The 16,325-nt window shown below is 32.8% G+C and overlaps 1 protein-coding gene across 2 annotated transcripts in view; it reads right to left on the bottom strand.

The window, feature by feature from the left end:
* Positions 1-16,325, bottom strand: part of LOC127844886 (mucolipin-3-like) — an 85,511-nt gene that overhangs the window by 36,069 nt on the left and 33,117 nt on the right. For both annotated transcript variants that reach the window (XM_052375432.1, XM_052375433.1), the window contains one exon: positions 16,175-16,285. In XM_052375432.1, the coding sequence (XP_052231392.1) occupies positions 16,175-16,285 (111 nt within the window). The remainder of the gene's footprint in view (positions 1-16,174; positions 16,286-16,325) is intronic.

Raw genomic sequence — 16,325 nt, 5'->3', positions numbered from 1 at the left:
TTTATTTTTTACAAATTTTAATCTATGGAATAGCGCCATGAAATGTAAGTGATTTCAGCCAAGTAAAAATTGGGTCGGTTAAAAACAAAGTGTCATAAAATTCAAAATAGTATAATTTAAGTTATATTTTAAATTAAGTTTTTATAGAAACACTATATACAGCAAAAATACCAAAAAATAGACAGATTTACCGTTTACTTTTTGAAATAAAAATAAAAATGCAACATGCATCATTCGTATTTTTCAGCAGTAAATTAATCAATTTAGCCATAACGTTGTTTTAATTTTAAAATTGAAGGATGTGCATACAATTTTCAACATATTTAACAATAAACATAGCTTATGTGCTATATTAAATCAAATTACGTTAGAATAGAAATAAAACGCGTCGCAAAAAGTATGCGATGTCGGCAGGAATCGAACCTGCGCGGGAAAATCCCAAAAGATTTCAATTTCATCGCCTTACCCACTCGGCCACGACAACTTTACATCTGTGTAACCTTAAATTAGATATATATAAGTAAACAGGTAAAAAGGCTCGCTCGATCTTTGAAGAAATCGCGAAATCGTATTTTTCAGATGATAATTGGATCAAAGTCAATATTTATAGTGAAAATAATGTAATCTAAATGAATAAGTTAAACATATATCAAAATTCGAAGTTTGAAAAAAATAAAATGCATCTCTCGGAAATAAGCGATCATTGAAGATCGGCAATGGCTTATGTATGAAGTGAAAGGACAGTTGAAAGTTTCCATTTTGCACGTTAATGACTCTGATAATATGGTGACAAAGGCAACAGTCCTATTCAGTATTGTGTTTGACCGGAGAGTAGCGTGATCTGTGTCGGTGTTGGGCGCTCTGAGGGCGCAATCCGGCTGCATAGGTACTGTATTCGCTGGTATTTTCGGTTGATATGTTTGATTGCTTAGGACGCAATGAATATAGTGTATTTATATTTAATCGAAGTGAGCTCATTGTTGTTTCTGGCGGTATTCAATTTCTGGTAATAGTTTCGCGATTAAAGACGTCGGTTCTCGGTTAGGTGTGGAATGTTCTTATTTGTTAATGTGCCAAGTGCTTAAAGGCGGTTTATCGCACTTTATTAGTCGGCGTTTCAAGAAAATGGGTAATATATGCAAATCAGTAGGTGCTTAGAAGACTTAAGTACGGCAAGAACCACAACTCACTCTGCTAGGAACGATTACCACTGCCTGTCTGCAGCAGACGACAAATGATTCTGCTCTAGCAGTGGATGTATATACCAGCTTGTAAACGCCATTGGCCAGTCTAGTGTTTATCATTAAAATATGCACATATTGGCTGCTTTCATGGAAAACGAGGCTTAATGCACGTCATATAAGATTAGCCTGTGCACAATGATAAGCATATGCAATGCGAACAAGCTAATCAAGGACGACAAGAGCGAACAACTAAAGTGCCTTCAGCGCTTTGATTTATAATATACATTATGTCCTATGTTATATGGCGTATAGCTACTAATATATGTGTGTATAAAATATGTTAACCGTCTTTATTTAACATATCGGCCACGACAACTTTACATCTGTGTAACCTTAAATTAGATATATATATAAGTAAACAGGTAAAAAGGCTCGCTCGATCTTTGAAGAAATCGCGAAATCGTATTTTTCAGATGATAATTGGATCAAAGTCAATATTTATAGTGAAAATAATGTAATCTAAATGAATAAGTTAAACATATATCAAAATTCGAAGTTTGAAAAAAATAAAATGCATCTCTCGGAAATAAGCGATCATTGAAGATCGGCAATGGCTTATGTATGAAGTGAAAGGACAGTTGAAAGTTTCCATTTTGCACGTTAATGACTCTGATAATATGGTGACAAAGGCAGCAGTCCTATGCAGTATTGTGTTTGACCGGAGAGTAGCGTGATCTGTGTCGGTGTTGGGCGCTCTGAGGGCGCAATCCGGCTACATAGGTACATAGAAACCTCTTGTGGCTATAGTCCATGGATCGGGTTCGGCAGACAGGGAACATGTAAATTTTTATATGTATGTTTTATATCTTAATTACCTAAACGTATATTTATCCTGGTTACTTATTTACTGAGGTATGAGTTAGTCGCAATGATTGTAGATACGTTGTACTATATTTAGTAAGTATTTGGAGGACGAGTGGCACGGGCACGCGCTTTATTATCACTTATGCAAGGAACGCGTTTTGTTTATATACGTATTTTTGATATTCCGATAGGCTTAAGGGAGGTAACTTATTCAAGTAAAACGCGATATTTTTTGCAATGCCTTTTTATAACTCTTGTTTAATTAATTACATACGAATATACAGCTAAATTTAAGATGATTTTTACCAGAAAAAAATTTCGGAGAAAGATATATTGAGATTTTGATATTCCATAGAATGCGAGTCTCCATATATATTTTCTATTGCAGGGGAGGTAATTTAAAATTTTTAAAGTCTCCGAATTGGTCTTTGTTGTATCTATTTACGTTTATTTTCAAGCTTATGGCGATTAAAAAATTAATTATTATTAGTATATGCTCACATGGATATTGGTACGGATATATCGTGTTCATATAACTGTTACTACATCCATTTCATTCATCATTCAGGTCGGGCTACACAAATCTCGTGAAGAGGCCAGTAGGACCTGTAAACAAACTCTCATACACACACTCTTCACTCGTCGTGGCGCTCTCGCATGTCTGAGGCGATATATAAGATCGATGTCATATATAATACTGTATTCGCTGGTATTTTCGGTTGATATGTTTGATTGCTTAGGACGCAATGAATATAGTGTATTTATATTTAATCGAAGTGAGCTCATTGTTGTTTCTGGCGGTATTCAATTTCTGGTAATAGTTTCGCGATTAAAGACGTCGGTTCTCGTTTAGGTGTGGAATGTTCTTATTTGTTAATGTGCCAGGTGCTTAAAGGCGGTTTATCGCACTTTATTAGTCGGCGTTTCAAGAAAATGGGTAATAAATGCAAATCAGTAGGTGCTTAGAAGACTTAAGTACGGCAAGAACCACAACTCACTCTGCTAGGAACGATTACCACTGCCTGTCTGCAGCAGACGACAAATGATTCTGCTCTAGCAGTGAATGTATATACCAGCTTGTAAACGCCATTGGCCAGTCTAGTGTTTATCATTAAAATATGCACATATTGGCTGCTTTCATGGAAAACGAGGCTTAATGCACGTCAAATAAGATTAGCCTGTGCACAATGATAAGCATATGCAATGCGAACAAGCTAATCAAGGACGACAAGAGCGAACAACTAAAGTGCCTTCAGCGCTTTGATTTATAATATACATTATGTCCTATGTTATATGGCGTATAGCTACTAATATATGTGTGTTTAAAATATGTTAACCGTCTTTATTTTTTAAATAAATGAAATCATACTGAAACTCTACGAATTGAGGATTTACATGTTTTTATGAGCTGTCAAAGATTATTACAAACAACAATTATTATCTTTTTTAATGCAGACACTTTAAAAGACTGTGGGTGCGGACCCAGGATCCTGCGATAAATCAAACGGAAAGGTACTTTAGGTACTTAAGCTACGTTGAAAAAACTCGGACATTGTTGACGCCCTGTCTTCAATAAATACTGTTTTTGAGTGAGGTTAAACTTACAAATGTATTTGTTAGCCAATTGACGTGTATCGTGTTATTTTGAAATTATTTTTAAAATAACTGGGCTAAGCATTGGTTTCGGTAGAAAAGTACTGCAACAATTTCGCTAGATTTGAACACATTTTAACACTCCGCATTATGATATTTTGATTCAATTTTTCATATTTATACCAAGTGAGTTTTCATTTGACCGCCTTGCGGATACAGATCCATTAGCATGTGCTTGTGTATTATAATAACAATTAATGAGTTAATTTACTACTTACAGTATCGTTATTTTCATCAACATCATCGTTATCAACGTTATCATGATCATCATCATCAACATAATCATCATCTCATCATTATCATCATCATCATCATCATCATCATCATCATCATCATCATCATCATCATCATCATCATCGTCATCATCATCGTCATCATCATCATCATCATCATCATCATCATCATCATCATCATCATCATCATCATCATCATCATCGTCGTCGTCGTCGTCGTCGTCGTCGTCGTCGTCGTCGTCGCCCTCGTCCTCGTCCTCGTCCTCGTCCTGCTCCTCCGCCTCCACCGCATCATCAGCAGCAGCATCGTCATCAGCAACAGCAGCAGCATTATCGTCACTATCACCAACAACATCGTTATGGTCGTCATCGTCGTGATCATCATCATCAGTGTCATCATCATCATCATCATCGTCATTGTTATCGTCGTTGTTCTCCTCCTCGTCGTCGTCATCGTCATCATCGTCGTCATCGTCATTCTCATCGTGAACAATTTCAACAACCGTAAAACCTATCGCTCAGCTCATTTTTGCAGTGAATTCGGATGTTATATCAAATCTTTTTGATTAATAGAGTTTGCTGCTTAATGTATTAATAACTAAATAATAATGTTGATAATATTGAAAATAAATGGTTTCAATTTTATTTATCCGTTTAAGATGCAGTATTTTACCAAGTCAATTTGTCGCTAAAAGTAGTCATTACACATTCAATCCAAAAAGCGTTACGAGTTGCTATTGAAACTATAATCGCATTCCGATAAAAATGGTGTCTGTATTAGGGCCTGTTTAATTTCTACGCTTAATTGCAATTCATAAAAATATTTTTAAGGGTACCGGTATATCTAGACACACTCTGTTATCCAAACAATCCTTGTGATCATAAACAAATAAACAATGAAATATAAATAAAATTAGATGATAAAAAATGGTATCTTCCTTTTTGCTGTTGCTAGTTATCAACAGAGTAGCAAAACTTTTAAATATAAATTATATTCAATTCATAGCACGCTTAAAGATTTGAAGTTTATCTAAATCTATAAGCACAAACATATTTATGTTTGTTAATACAAAGCTGTAGCAGTTTTCTGATTGCGCTTGAAAAGATGTGATTGTTGTTGTTGCATTAAAAGTATCATTAGTTTGTATTTCCAGATTAGGTATTCCACCATACATTTTGTTTTTAATCAGATGTCTTATAATTGGCATTGCACTATTTCAATAACGAGTAATCAACACAATTGACTTTATGTATTTTTAATTGTTTATCCATATTATCATTAACACTTGAGGGAAAAATAAGCTGTGTCATTTTTTATTTTTTATTTGACTTATGGTTCAGACAACTCTGCTTTTACTATATGCCGTAATAATTATAAGTTTCCGTTCACTTAAAGATATTGTTTTTCGTGTTGAAAATTTAAATACGAAAAATATTTAGAGACAAGTGTGTTATGTTTGTTTGTCAATTATTTAATTGAAGTAGAAATAATACATCAGTGTACATAATTTTATTGTGTTGTTCCCTTCGTTTTTTACTTTAAAAATGCAACTTAACAGCTTTGCAATCAACTGAAATAATATATAAAAAGTAAAAACAATAAACGTTTGGCTTTCTTAATACGATATCATTTCAAACGCTGTTGGAAGGAACCATTGCTTATTAGAGGTTTACAAGGTAATTTACCCAAGTACGCAAATGTAATGGTCGATTGCCCTTAGGCATGATTCTGTTTTATTACTTTAATCCGGTTGTAAAAATGCATGACCGAAGGGTCATCAGATAAGCAAAAACAGGGTCAAAATCTGATAAAATAGCGCTGTTTAACTGACTGTACGAAAATCCGTATGTCCGAAAATTTAGAATCATGAAAACATAAATATTTTGGTTTAAAAAGGAAATGTAAGAAAATTTAGAATGTAAGAGAAAATACGGTGGTTTTATGGTGTTTAAATCGATTAGAAATAGCAAAACCTAAAGACATTATCTCAAGTGTGATTTTCAAAAGATTTTATATGAATGTACACACACGGTAAAACTAGTCTATTAAAATGAAATACCTTCATTGGTTCTCATGTTTTTAATATTTATTAAACATAGGTATTTGTGAACACTTGTTGTTATATAATATTGAAATGTACACGCATACTGAACATAAAATCATTAGCATAACGGCTAAGTTGGTTTTTACTAAGATTGCAATAGTGTTTATTTTATTATTATGAATCTTATGAGGATAATTTTGAAAGTATGACACAGAGTATCTGAAGAAGATATATACATAATCACATATGTTGTTGTTGTTGTGGTTATTGTTTCAATATTTTTATGAGTATCATACATTCAATGACGAATAGCTATAAATTTGTCATACAAACACCATAATTATTATTGGATTGCGGAGATTAAACAAATCGATTCCCTAGTAACTGATATAACTGATACATTTTTTGAGCGACAATTTGAAACTAAATCTAGTATTATTTAAATTTGATTATTTTAATTGCAGACTTTTTTTATTAACCCCAATTATTGTGTACATGGGATCTTTTTTTTTTTTAAACACGACTAAACGCATTAAAATATCGTAGTTGTTCATCATTTCATAAAATATGATGTTTCTGAAAGTTTCATGAATAAATCTCTCAAAATAAGAAAAAAATCCCATGGGATTTTTTCTCCCATTTTAAAATGGGATTTTTTTATTGCTAAATATTTTTATATATAATTGGCATAAAATCAATATACAGTCCTTAAATAACGTTAAAATACTTGCAAACGCAAATAAAACACGTTTTTTAAAATGTTCAAAATCCCATGGGATTTTTCTCCCATTTGCAAATTATGGGAGAAAAAAAATCCCATGGGAGAAAAAATCCCATGGGAAAATCGAAAACCCCATGGGAAAATGCAAAAATCCCATGGGAACCCCAACTTTGCTTATAAATTTCATAGTGAAGAAAACGCGTTTTTTGAGTGAAAATAACCAATTATTAATCAACAATAAGACTTTTATCGCATACTATGTCTCAAAGTAGCAAATCTTTAAGAAAAAGGGTACTTAAGTTTGCGAAATTTCGGTTTCGCAAAGTTTTTCCGGTGGCCGTTACTGGCGGACTTCAATCAATGCCAAAATCTGTAAACATGTCCCTTTGAGTTATCGTTGGTGATATGGAAAACTTGGTAATATTCGCCCACAATACGGTTTTTAATTTTCGTCTAATCCGTATAAGACGTTCATATTTCAAAGCTCGTTGTTCATTTTATACACCGTGACACCATCCCATTCGTTACCACCGGGACGTTTCTATCTACATGTAATGACTTCAACGATATTCACATTCAAGCAAATAATTGTGCAGACTTTAGCATGTGTATATCATGGAGCTGCACATTTTGAGTGGTGAAAGGTCAAGGTCAAGGTCATCCTTCAAGGTCAAAGGTCAAGTATATGGGGACATAGTGTTTAACAAACACATCGCTTGTTTTTGTAGCCTCGATGTCTGCTATTTACATCGACAGCGGAAAACACTCCTGCATTGATTTATCCGAGTCACTTTGGTGCCATTGCATGTGTATCTCTGAGGGTCCGGGTGTTGACTTCTTTTTATTTTTGATTGGAAGGACTGATCAGAATCTGATGCTTTCTAGACAGCCGCTTAAATTTAGACTTTTGACCTTTAATATAAAAATCTATGCCGGATTTGAGTATTATTAATATTGCATAATTATTTAAACGGGAATGGTGATGTATTCACAATCGTATGAACGAAATGTCTTTTCACCGACGTATGAATATCTTAATATCAATGAATATGTGCTAAACGAACTTGCAAAATTCTGTTGTGTACATTAACATGTACGAGTTATTATAATTTCATTTGAAATAGAATTGTATAATGTAGAGGGAGATATCGGCTTCAGGATGAATTTCAATATCTTGTTGATTGTTATTACATCACAGGAGATACAAAGAATTCAATCGATTCCATCAAACACCTCAAATTGTACGTTTCTAAAAATATAAAATCTGGTAAAAAACATTTTGTTTACTAAGCTATACTTTACAAAATGTTACTCATTTTTCGGAAATTTCTATTATTATAATTTTGTGCTCATTCTCGAACAAAGTTAGCCTTTTTTCTGATTTATTTTGTGATGTAGATGGTAAGAACTTATACTCAGTTGAGTCACTGCGGTATGCAAATATTGGCGGTTGTTTCACTTCTTGCGTTATGTATTATTTTGAAAATTGTTATTACATGCCTATGAGGGCTTTGACATATATATTTTTAAATTTTCAATTCGGTCAATCAACAGAGGTAATATGTCTTCACTTTATTTTCTCCGTTGATATAAAACAATTGATAAAACGCATATATGGCTTTTGTTGTAAGTGCAAACTTTATCCTGTGTGTGTCGGTAACATGTTGTTGCATTTCTCTAGTGACTAGATTAAATAATGAAATTTTGGGGTAAGTTTAATATCGTACTGAACGTTTTTTGAAATTGAATTGTTTTTGTCGAAAAAGTTAAGTTTTATTATTTTCATATATTTGGTAATAAAATTTTACTGGGTATGTGTACCAGGTAAATACAAATTAATGATAAATAACGCAAGTATATTGCTCCTCATCGTCACGTAGTAAACCCAGAAATGCAAATAGTGCATGAGTAGTGCATCGTATATATTTTATATATAAAATGATCAATCTACATGCGTTATTTATAATGTGTATATCGTTATGTCACCTATTTTCGCGATGTTCTTTCGATTTCACATCGCGAAATTTTATTACCGAATATACTGAAAATATGAACTTTTTTTCAATTAATGTAAATACCAGTCGTGATATTTTAATCATTTTAAACTAATAATTTTAAAAATACGGTATTTTAGATCTTTTCTTTTTCGTCATTCGTGGTTTACGGTCCCTTAAATGTGAACTTGCTCAAAATCATGTTTCTGATCGTAAATAGTCGAGTTGATACTTGACTCAATCTGTGTAAAACGTTCCAAAGGTTTCGTATTGAGCATTCATAACTAAGCTCTCATGGTAGCTTGACATTCGAGTAGCTTCTATCCATTCATTTTCTCGTGTTGTAACAGTATTTTAGCACTGTTACCATACGTACAAACAGCAATTTGGCAGCCGGATTTAGCTTCTTGTACCATGATATCCGATAATTGATATACATTGGAGGACTGCCTGGAAGATGACGGTACGCATTGGTTAAAGAACGATGTTCAATGGTATTTTCAAATGAAACTGATTTGTCTTTGGCATTTATTGAAGCAGTTAATTGTAGGAATTCTCTATGAACGTCAAGTGGCAGCAATCTTTCTTTGTCGCACAGATTGTGGCAAATGAAATCCTCAATCTGTCCCTGCGTATCTTTTCACGCTTTTGATTTCTGACAGTTGCATAGTAAATCACGGTCACTGAAAAGGGTGTTCCTATCTTATATGTTACACACAAAGCGCTTTTTTTTTCATTGAATAGCTCCTTACAGTGTGTAACAGTTATTATACGGACACAATGCTAACGGTTAATTATTTTGAGCCATGTGACATATCGATATGCACAATAACAAGTTTTCATTGAACTTCATACGTAGATACTTTGTAGCAAAATCTGGATCGGCCTCATATTCACGAGGGTTGACTGATAACGGTCAGTAGCACTTTTACTGAAATATATTTTAATTTGATTAAAATCTGTTCAACAATCAGCTCAATATCGTAACCATTATCTTCCCATTTTTCTTTTTCTTGTAATCGATCCGAAATAGGAGTAAAATATTCAAGCCAGAATAAATGTTATCTGGTAGGTATTTTTCGTCGGTTTCTACCAAAAACAAATCGGCGACGTTTTCTCCCGTTGCCTCTTTCCAGAAGTATAATTTAAATAATCTGATTAAGATGTTTATGAGTTGACACGCGACTTAACACTTGCATGGATATCCATCCATATTCTAATCGATCTGCCACGTATATCAGACAAGCACATGTTAAATCATAACGCAATGTGTAGTAAATAATCCAAACATTTTTACATATTAACCTACATTTTCATCATAATGTTTTACAATCAACATCAATATATTACGTTATCATTATTCCCGAAGAAAGGAATTGCGTGCCCTAATTGCGAACCTTGCATCTAAAATTCTAGTGTTTTTTTTTTAATTTTTGTTAATGGTTATGCGTTTATTTTAAATCGTTGTTAACTGTTTTGATAAGCAACTAACTTAATATATCGCTTTATAGTCATTTACATCATGCACTTAAAGTTTTAATCCCTTTTGCCAATTCATCGGAAAATAAGTCGGTTTTTATAAGGTTGAAGAATAGTGTTTATTTTCCTGTACTGAATACAAAACACTATCGGTAGAACTGCTTCCAATGAACATTTTTTAGCACATAAGAAAGAGCTGCATAATATGCGATTATTTTCTGTATTTCTTGTTTGGTTAACAATTAGCGCATGACCATAATAGCATCAAGAGCCCATAACATATTTAACAACGGCAATAAACAGTTTTGGTACACTTATAGAAAAAGTATAGACAAAACAAAAACGAAAAGCGTTAATACAAATTCCATTTTTGCTGAATTTAAAAAAAAGTTTAACACACAAATACCCACACACAAAACAATACACGCACAAAACAGCAGCACCAAAACTGTTTGCAATTAAACTTTTTTACACGAACTTGCAGCTTGTTTTGGACAATTGCTTACATATGAACATTATGCATAACAAGTGGCTGAAACATTTTAAATCGAAAATAAAAAGCGTTTTTACAAAAATAGGGGAAGTACAGTCGGCAAGAATAATAACTTGCACAAATCAGGCTAAAATTTTGGGGCGTTTTAACCAATTAATGTTTTAATTTTATATCGATGTTTTACTGAAAATATCCCTATTCGGTTGAACGGAACAGTAGGTTAAAAACGATATTCTTTTTTACTTCCTATGATAAATTTGCGTTATAAAAGAAACAACCATATCATCCGCTTACATTCCATAAAAAACTATGGATAACTACAGCGAGATTACACATTATTAGGAAGGGAAAACAATGTAATACAGGTCATCAGATGTTCGACAAATAACATCTTGTGACAGGATTTTCCAATAAAACAGTGAGACGACAGAACATTATTTAAAAATTAACTTGTTTTTGAACAACAACAACAATAATAACAACAAATGAAAATAACTAATGTTCATATAATTAAGTGCATATTATTTAAACATGTATATTGTGTCTCCATTGCTAACCGCGTTACTCTTCACTTAACATTAAATGTTAGGTATTTCATTTGGACGTATTAAACTTTATAATGCTTTCTTATCTTGTATATTTAAACATGAAACATGCATACCGGTATTATATTTTGTAGTACCCTTACGTATAATTTTCACATATACGAATAAAGCACACAGATTAGCTTGTGGATATGTCAATTAAAACAAATTTACAAAATCACATTTCATTCATATAAATAAGTCAAACGTATAAAGAATTAAAAACATGTCTCTTAATGTTGACATTCAGTTAACTTTGCAAAAATTGAACATATATATGATCAAACGATCTGTTTTTCTTTATAAAATGTGGTAACACGACACGCACCGGTGAAACGGCTCACATTAACATTGCCATGAAGTCTCTTAATAGTCAATACAGTTGTTCGATAGATACTGACCACATATACCAACTTTAACTTATATTAGGTAATGCATTACGGAGAATGCTATGTTGCTAAGGATCGTAATCACATGTTATAAATCATCTGCAAGATCCAATTAAACACCAGATGCTTGACGTTTTGATTTCCATTATATTTGACATAACGTCTTAAGAGTTTTCAATTTAAAGCACGTCGCACGTTGACATTACGTCTTCAGATATTCCAATATACGCCATGTCAATCGGTAATAGAGACGCTTGCCAAATAGCCATGTACCGATTCCTATTCCTTTGTGACCTTTTAGAGTCTCCTCTCCGTTCAAAAAGTGAAACATTGATACTGTCACCCTTTTCACGGTCTTGCAATCGCCTTTATATTCAGTCTGTAATAAACAACAGCAACCAGTATTAAATAACAAGCTATACTTGATAATTTGTTCATTGAGAATGAAATACAGCTGTTACAATTAAAAGAACGAACATGTACACACGAAGAAACGACAAATTAAGAAACACGATTCATATGTAAGTTATTAATCAATAAAAAGTACTAGCGTTACAAAACCAATTATCAACGTATAAATAATTACAAAATATTTTATTTTTAGTCATTTTAGTACTGCACCAAAAAAATTCTCCAACATTTTGCGTTTCCTGAGCGAATACCGGTATTTTCTCATGTGACCGATTTTCGTTTGTTCTTGTTATATGTATTCTGTTACAACGAATATTTATTATATACTCTACCTCATTAATTGTTGTATACGACGAGTTGATAAGAGATATTAGGAGGTTTAGAGCTAGAAGAGTAAACAGGAAAACGAAACTGTATATGACGATAATGACACTAGCTATCAACCAGTCTTCGCTTCCAGCATTCTCGTAGTGTACAGACGTAACCGTGCCAAAAATGTCGTCTGCATACATCAGTGCAGAGAGCGATACTGCTGCTAGGCTTTTTGTTTCAAACTGTTTCACAAACACATTTTTACATGATAAAACACAAAATAACCGGTATAATTTAACATTATAAGTACTTCTGCTTGATGTATAGCATTTATACCACCAAAAGCTCATTTGAACTACCATTGACAGTGTCCTAATTCGAATTCTAGAATCAAACGATTATTTGATGTTTTGTCTTGATGCGTATTTTACCTGTATTTATGAAATTAAAAACTATATACAGTATGTTAACTGCATTATGTTATGGCAAACACACCGTTACTAGAATGATAACTAGACTTTTTCATAAGCTTTAAATACTGTCATCCACCTTGTTACAAATCGATTTGTTACACGATATTCTTATTAATTATAAATATGATAAACAGTCATATACTTTTGTAGTGGTACATATGTAAATAAAAAAAGTTCAACCGTTCAAACAAAACTGCTGTCTCAAAATGAAAATCAAGTTGTGTCATTATTCTTTTTTATTAATGCATTCAGTATCAACACAGACACAACTTTAAATTTTTTATGTAACCTTTATTTTAGCTACAAATAAAGTGTCCTATGAAAACCATTGTTTTATGGTCAACTTATGGTTTACACTACCTTTGGATGATAAACTCCGAGGGTCACAAAGGCACAAGCCCAAAAGCCCGCAAATAGAAATCCGGTGCATGCCACGAAGGCCAGTATGTTTGATCTGGCGTGGTAAATGGTATGAAACAGAAGCTGTGAATAAAATATCAATACGTGTTAACTTGAACGCTAAACTATTGCTAGGCCGTTAACCCACTCAGTTGTTATGGTATTGCGTGATTTAAAAAAGACTTATTTCCGATAAATATCATAATCACAATAAGAATTTATATTCAATATTTAAGATGAATATCTTATTAATTGATTTAAAGTCACACCCATTGCTGAACATTTTTATTTGTCATGATTTTATCTTATTATTAATGTTCACGCTTGCATCTCATTCAATCATTAAATCCGCCATTTCATATAACGTTAATTGGTAGATATTTTTATAATAACGGTCGTCACGTGTCATTGACGTCACGCGCGAAAAAGTATAAATAGCGGATTTGAACGTAAACAACTTTAAGTTTCGAATACAGCTTAAACGGATACAGATCAATAATTCAAAGATAAAACAAATACTTCATATTAATATAAACATTAAAGGAGGGTTGCAATGAACAACATGCAGGTACGAATATTTTATTATTGATTGTATATGAAAGTTTTGGATTTATGGTTTTGTTGTAACGAAAATAATTATGAAACTGAAATTGAAAGTAAATGTATAGAAATTTTGAATGAAACCTTTTTTTTTAGTTTGTTATACGGCATAACAATTCAATACCTTTGTACAATTAAAAAAATTGAATCTGTATCTTTTTAGGAATTAAATTTTGTTGATTTCTCTAGTTCAAAAATGTACCTATTTAGGCAAAGTACGAATACATCCCTACTGACAATTTTACAATAAAAAAGCCGAACATTTCATTGAAATTAGGTTTCCAATACACAGATACAGCAATATTCAAAGCTCCGAAGACTCCGGTATTAATTGACATAATCGTATAATAAGCGAAATATAAGACGGGGAATTCTCAACTCAGCATTCAGTGTCAACCGGTGCAGTATTCGCTGGAAACCAGGCCATATCCGAACGTCAAAAAAGCAAAGCGTACTTGAAACGATTTGCTAGCAGAAACAATATCAATGTCAATGAAAGTTAAGAAGAAACACACACAATTGTTAATCGGGAAAGAATTTAACAGACTCGAGATTCACGTGGAATAGAGTGGGTACCGCTGAACATGTGACGATTTTATTAATCTGCTACTTAGAATATTCACGAATGGATACAGAAATGTAGGTAGGATATATATTGTACAAATTATACGCATACTTAATTTCATTTATAGAAACAAAATTAAGATCAACATATTTTACTGTGGAAAAACACACACACATATTTATTAAACAATAAAAATGTTAATAAAACCGCAACGTGTTGATCAGATTGTACTATTTCTATTGGACATGTGAAAGAAAAACATTCGAAGGCCTTGAAGCCTACAACTTATAAACAAGTTGTCGGTTGTTCAAATTGTCGTAACTGTTATTTACATTCGTAAGGATCGGAACGAGATCAACACGTGAACACATTATTTGATCATCTGATTAGTATTGATTAAAATATTAAAATCATATCGTAATAGAGATAGATACCGTATAATTTACTTATTTAAGAGGTTTTGAGAGAGTTCAAATTATGCATGTCAAACGGACGAAATACACCGTAATATGACAACTTTACATCAATTTTAAGTCATGGCAAACTATATGGTCATACCGTATAAGAACCACATACAACCGGACTGTAAAATCAAATGCTATTCTGTGTTATTGTTTACGTAACAAACAGAGATTGAACAAAATAATGCGTAACAAAATTAATAATCATAATCATGGGGGCTGTTCAATAATGGCTGAGAACGGTAGAACAGCATAAAATATAGTATTTTTAAAGATGTAACAGAAGTAAACACAAAAAGCTTGAACATAGACGTATATACACTTATGAACTATTGTTAGAGTTGAATAGAGTGATTAATTGATGAAAGCGGCAGCATGAAGGAAAGAAACACAGCGAACAGAAAACATAGGTACGAGAATTTCGTCACCATATAAAGGCTCAGAGTCCTAAAAGAGACTAACGCAATCCAAATACAAAGGGGGCAACTTAGTAATCAACAAGACAAGAGTCCTCAAAATTTGGGGATTTTAATTACAAAAATGTTTTGACAAGTGAAACTTGTTTACTTGTTTATTTGACCAAGAAGAGAAACATTTAAGATGGAGCTGCAAGAACAGCGGTTAACGCAATCTTACGATTATACCACCTAAAAACATTGTTGTGATCATAAACAGTCCCTCGAAATTAACACGCGGTAAAGAATGTGACGCAGACTTACTCACATGATGCGTTTAAAAACTGAAAGTGACCATCACCAGCTGCACGAACTGTGAAATAAATGTGTAACTTTTAATATATAATCATCTTGAGCCTTAATAATAAATTTACTATCGAAAAACAGAACCAGCGACACGCACATACATCGTAGTTATCGCGGATTGAGCCAAGTTCCGGCCGTGAAAAAAGTCTTAGCGAATGTACCAAACAAAAGCTTAGCATAATACATGGACATGAACAAAATAATCGTCAAAAAGAAGAATCGTTTTCAGAAACTTAAATCATGTACCGACCACCTATTTACGCTTTGATCGATCATTCGCAACCGGAAGTTACAGGGACTACTTATATATTATTGGTGTATTGATATGATTCGACAAGGTGGACATGGACTCTTTGATAGCAAAAGTACAGCAAAAAATTGCCAATGGGCAATTCTTTCGCATTTTATGCCACCTATATACTTCATCAAGAGCGATGGTAAAAATGTATGGGCTATCTTTTAAAACTATGTGTTTCGTTTGAACATTATAGCCGTGTGGTATACATTTATTTCAGCTAAATTTAATTTGAATATTAAATGTTATAAATCTTACCGAAAATTTCCTGTTTATTTTCAAATGCCGCATAAAGCCGATCCAGCAAAGAAGGCATCCTATGCCATAGAAGAACGCAATTTTGTCAAATGACCGTAGTTTCTGGTCATCCTAGACGAACAAAGAAAACACAATTTCAGTAAATGTAGAT

The sequence above is a fragment of the Dreissena polymorpha genome, chromosome 9 (genome assembly GCF_020536995.1).
Source record: "Dreissena polymorpha isolate Duluth1 chromosome 9, UMN_Dpol_1.0, whole genome shotgun sequence".
Taxonomy (NCBI): Eukaryota; Metazoa; Mollusca; class Bivalvia; order Myida; family Dreissenidae; genus Dreissena; species Dreissena polymorpha.
Note: the sequence above shows the minus strand (reverse complement) of the source record. Positions and strands in the feature narration are given on the sequence as shown.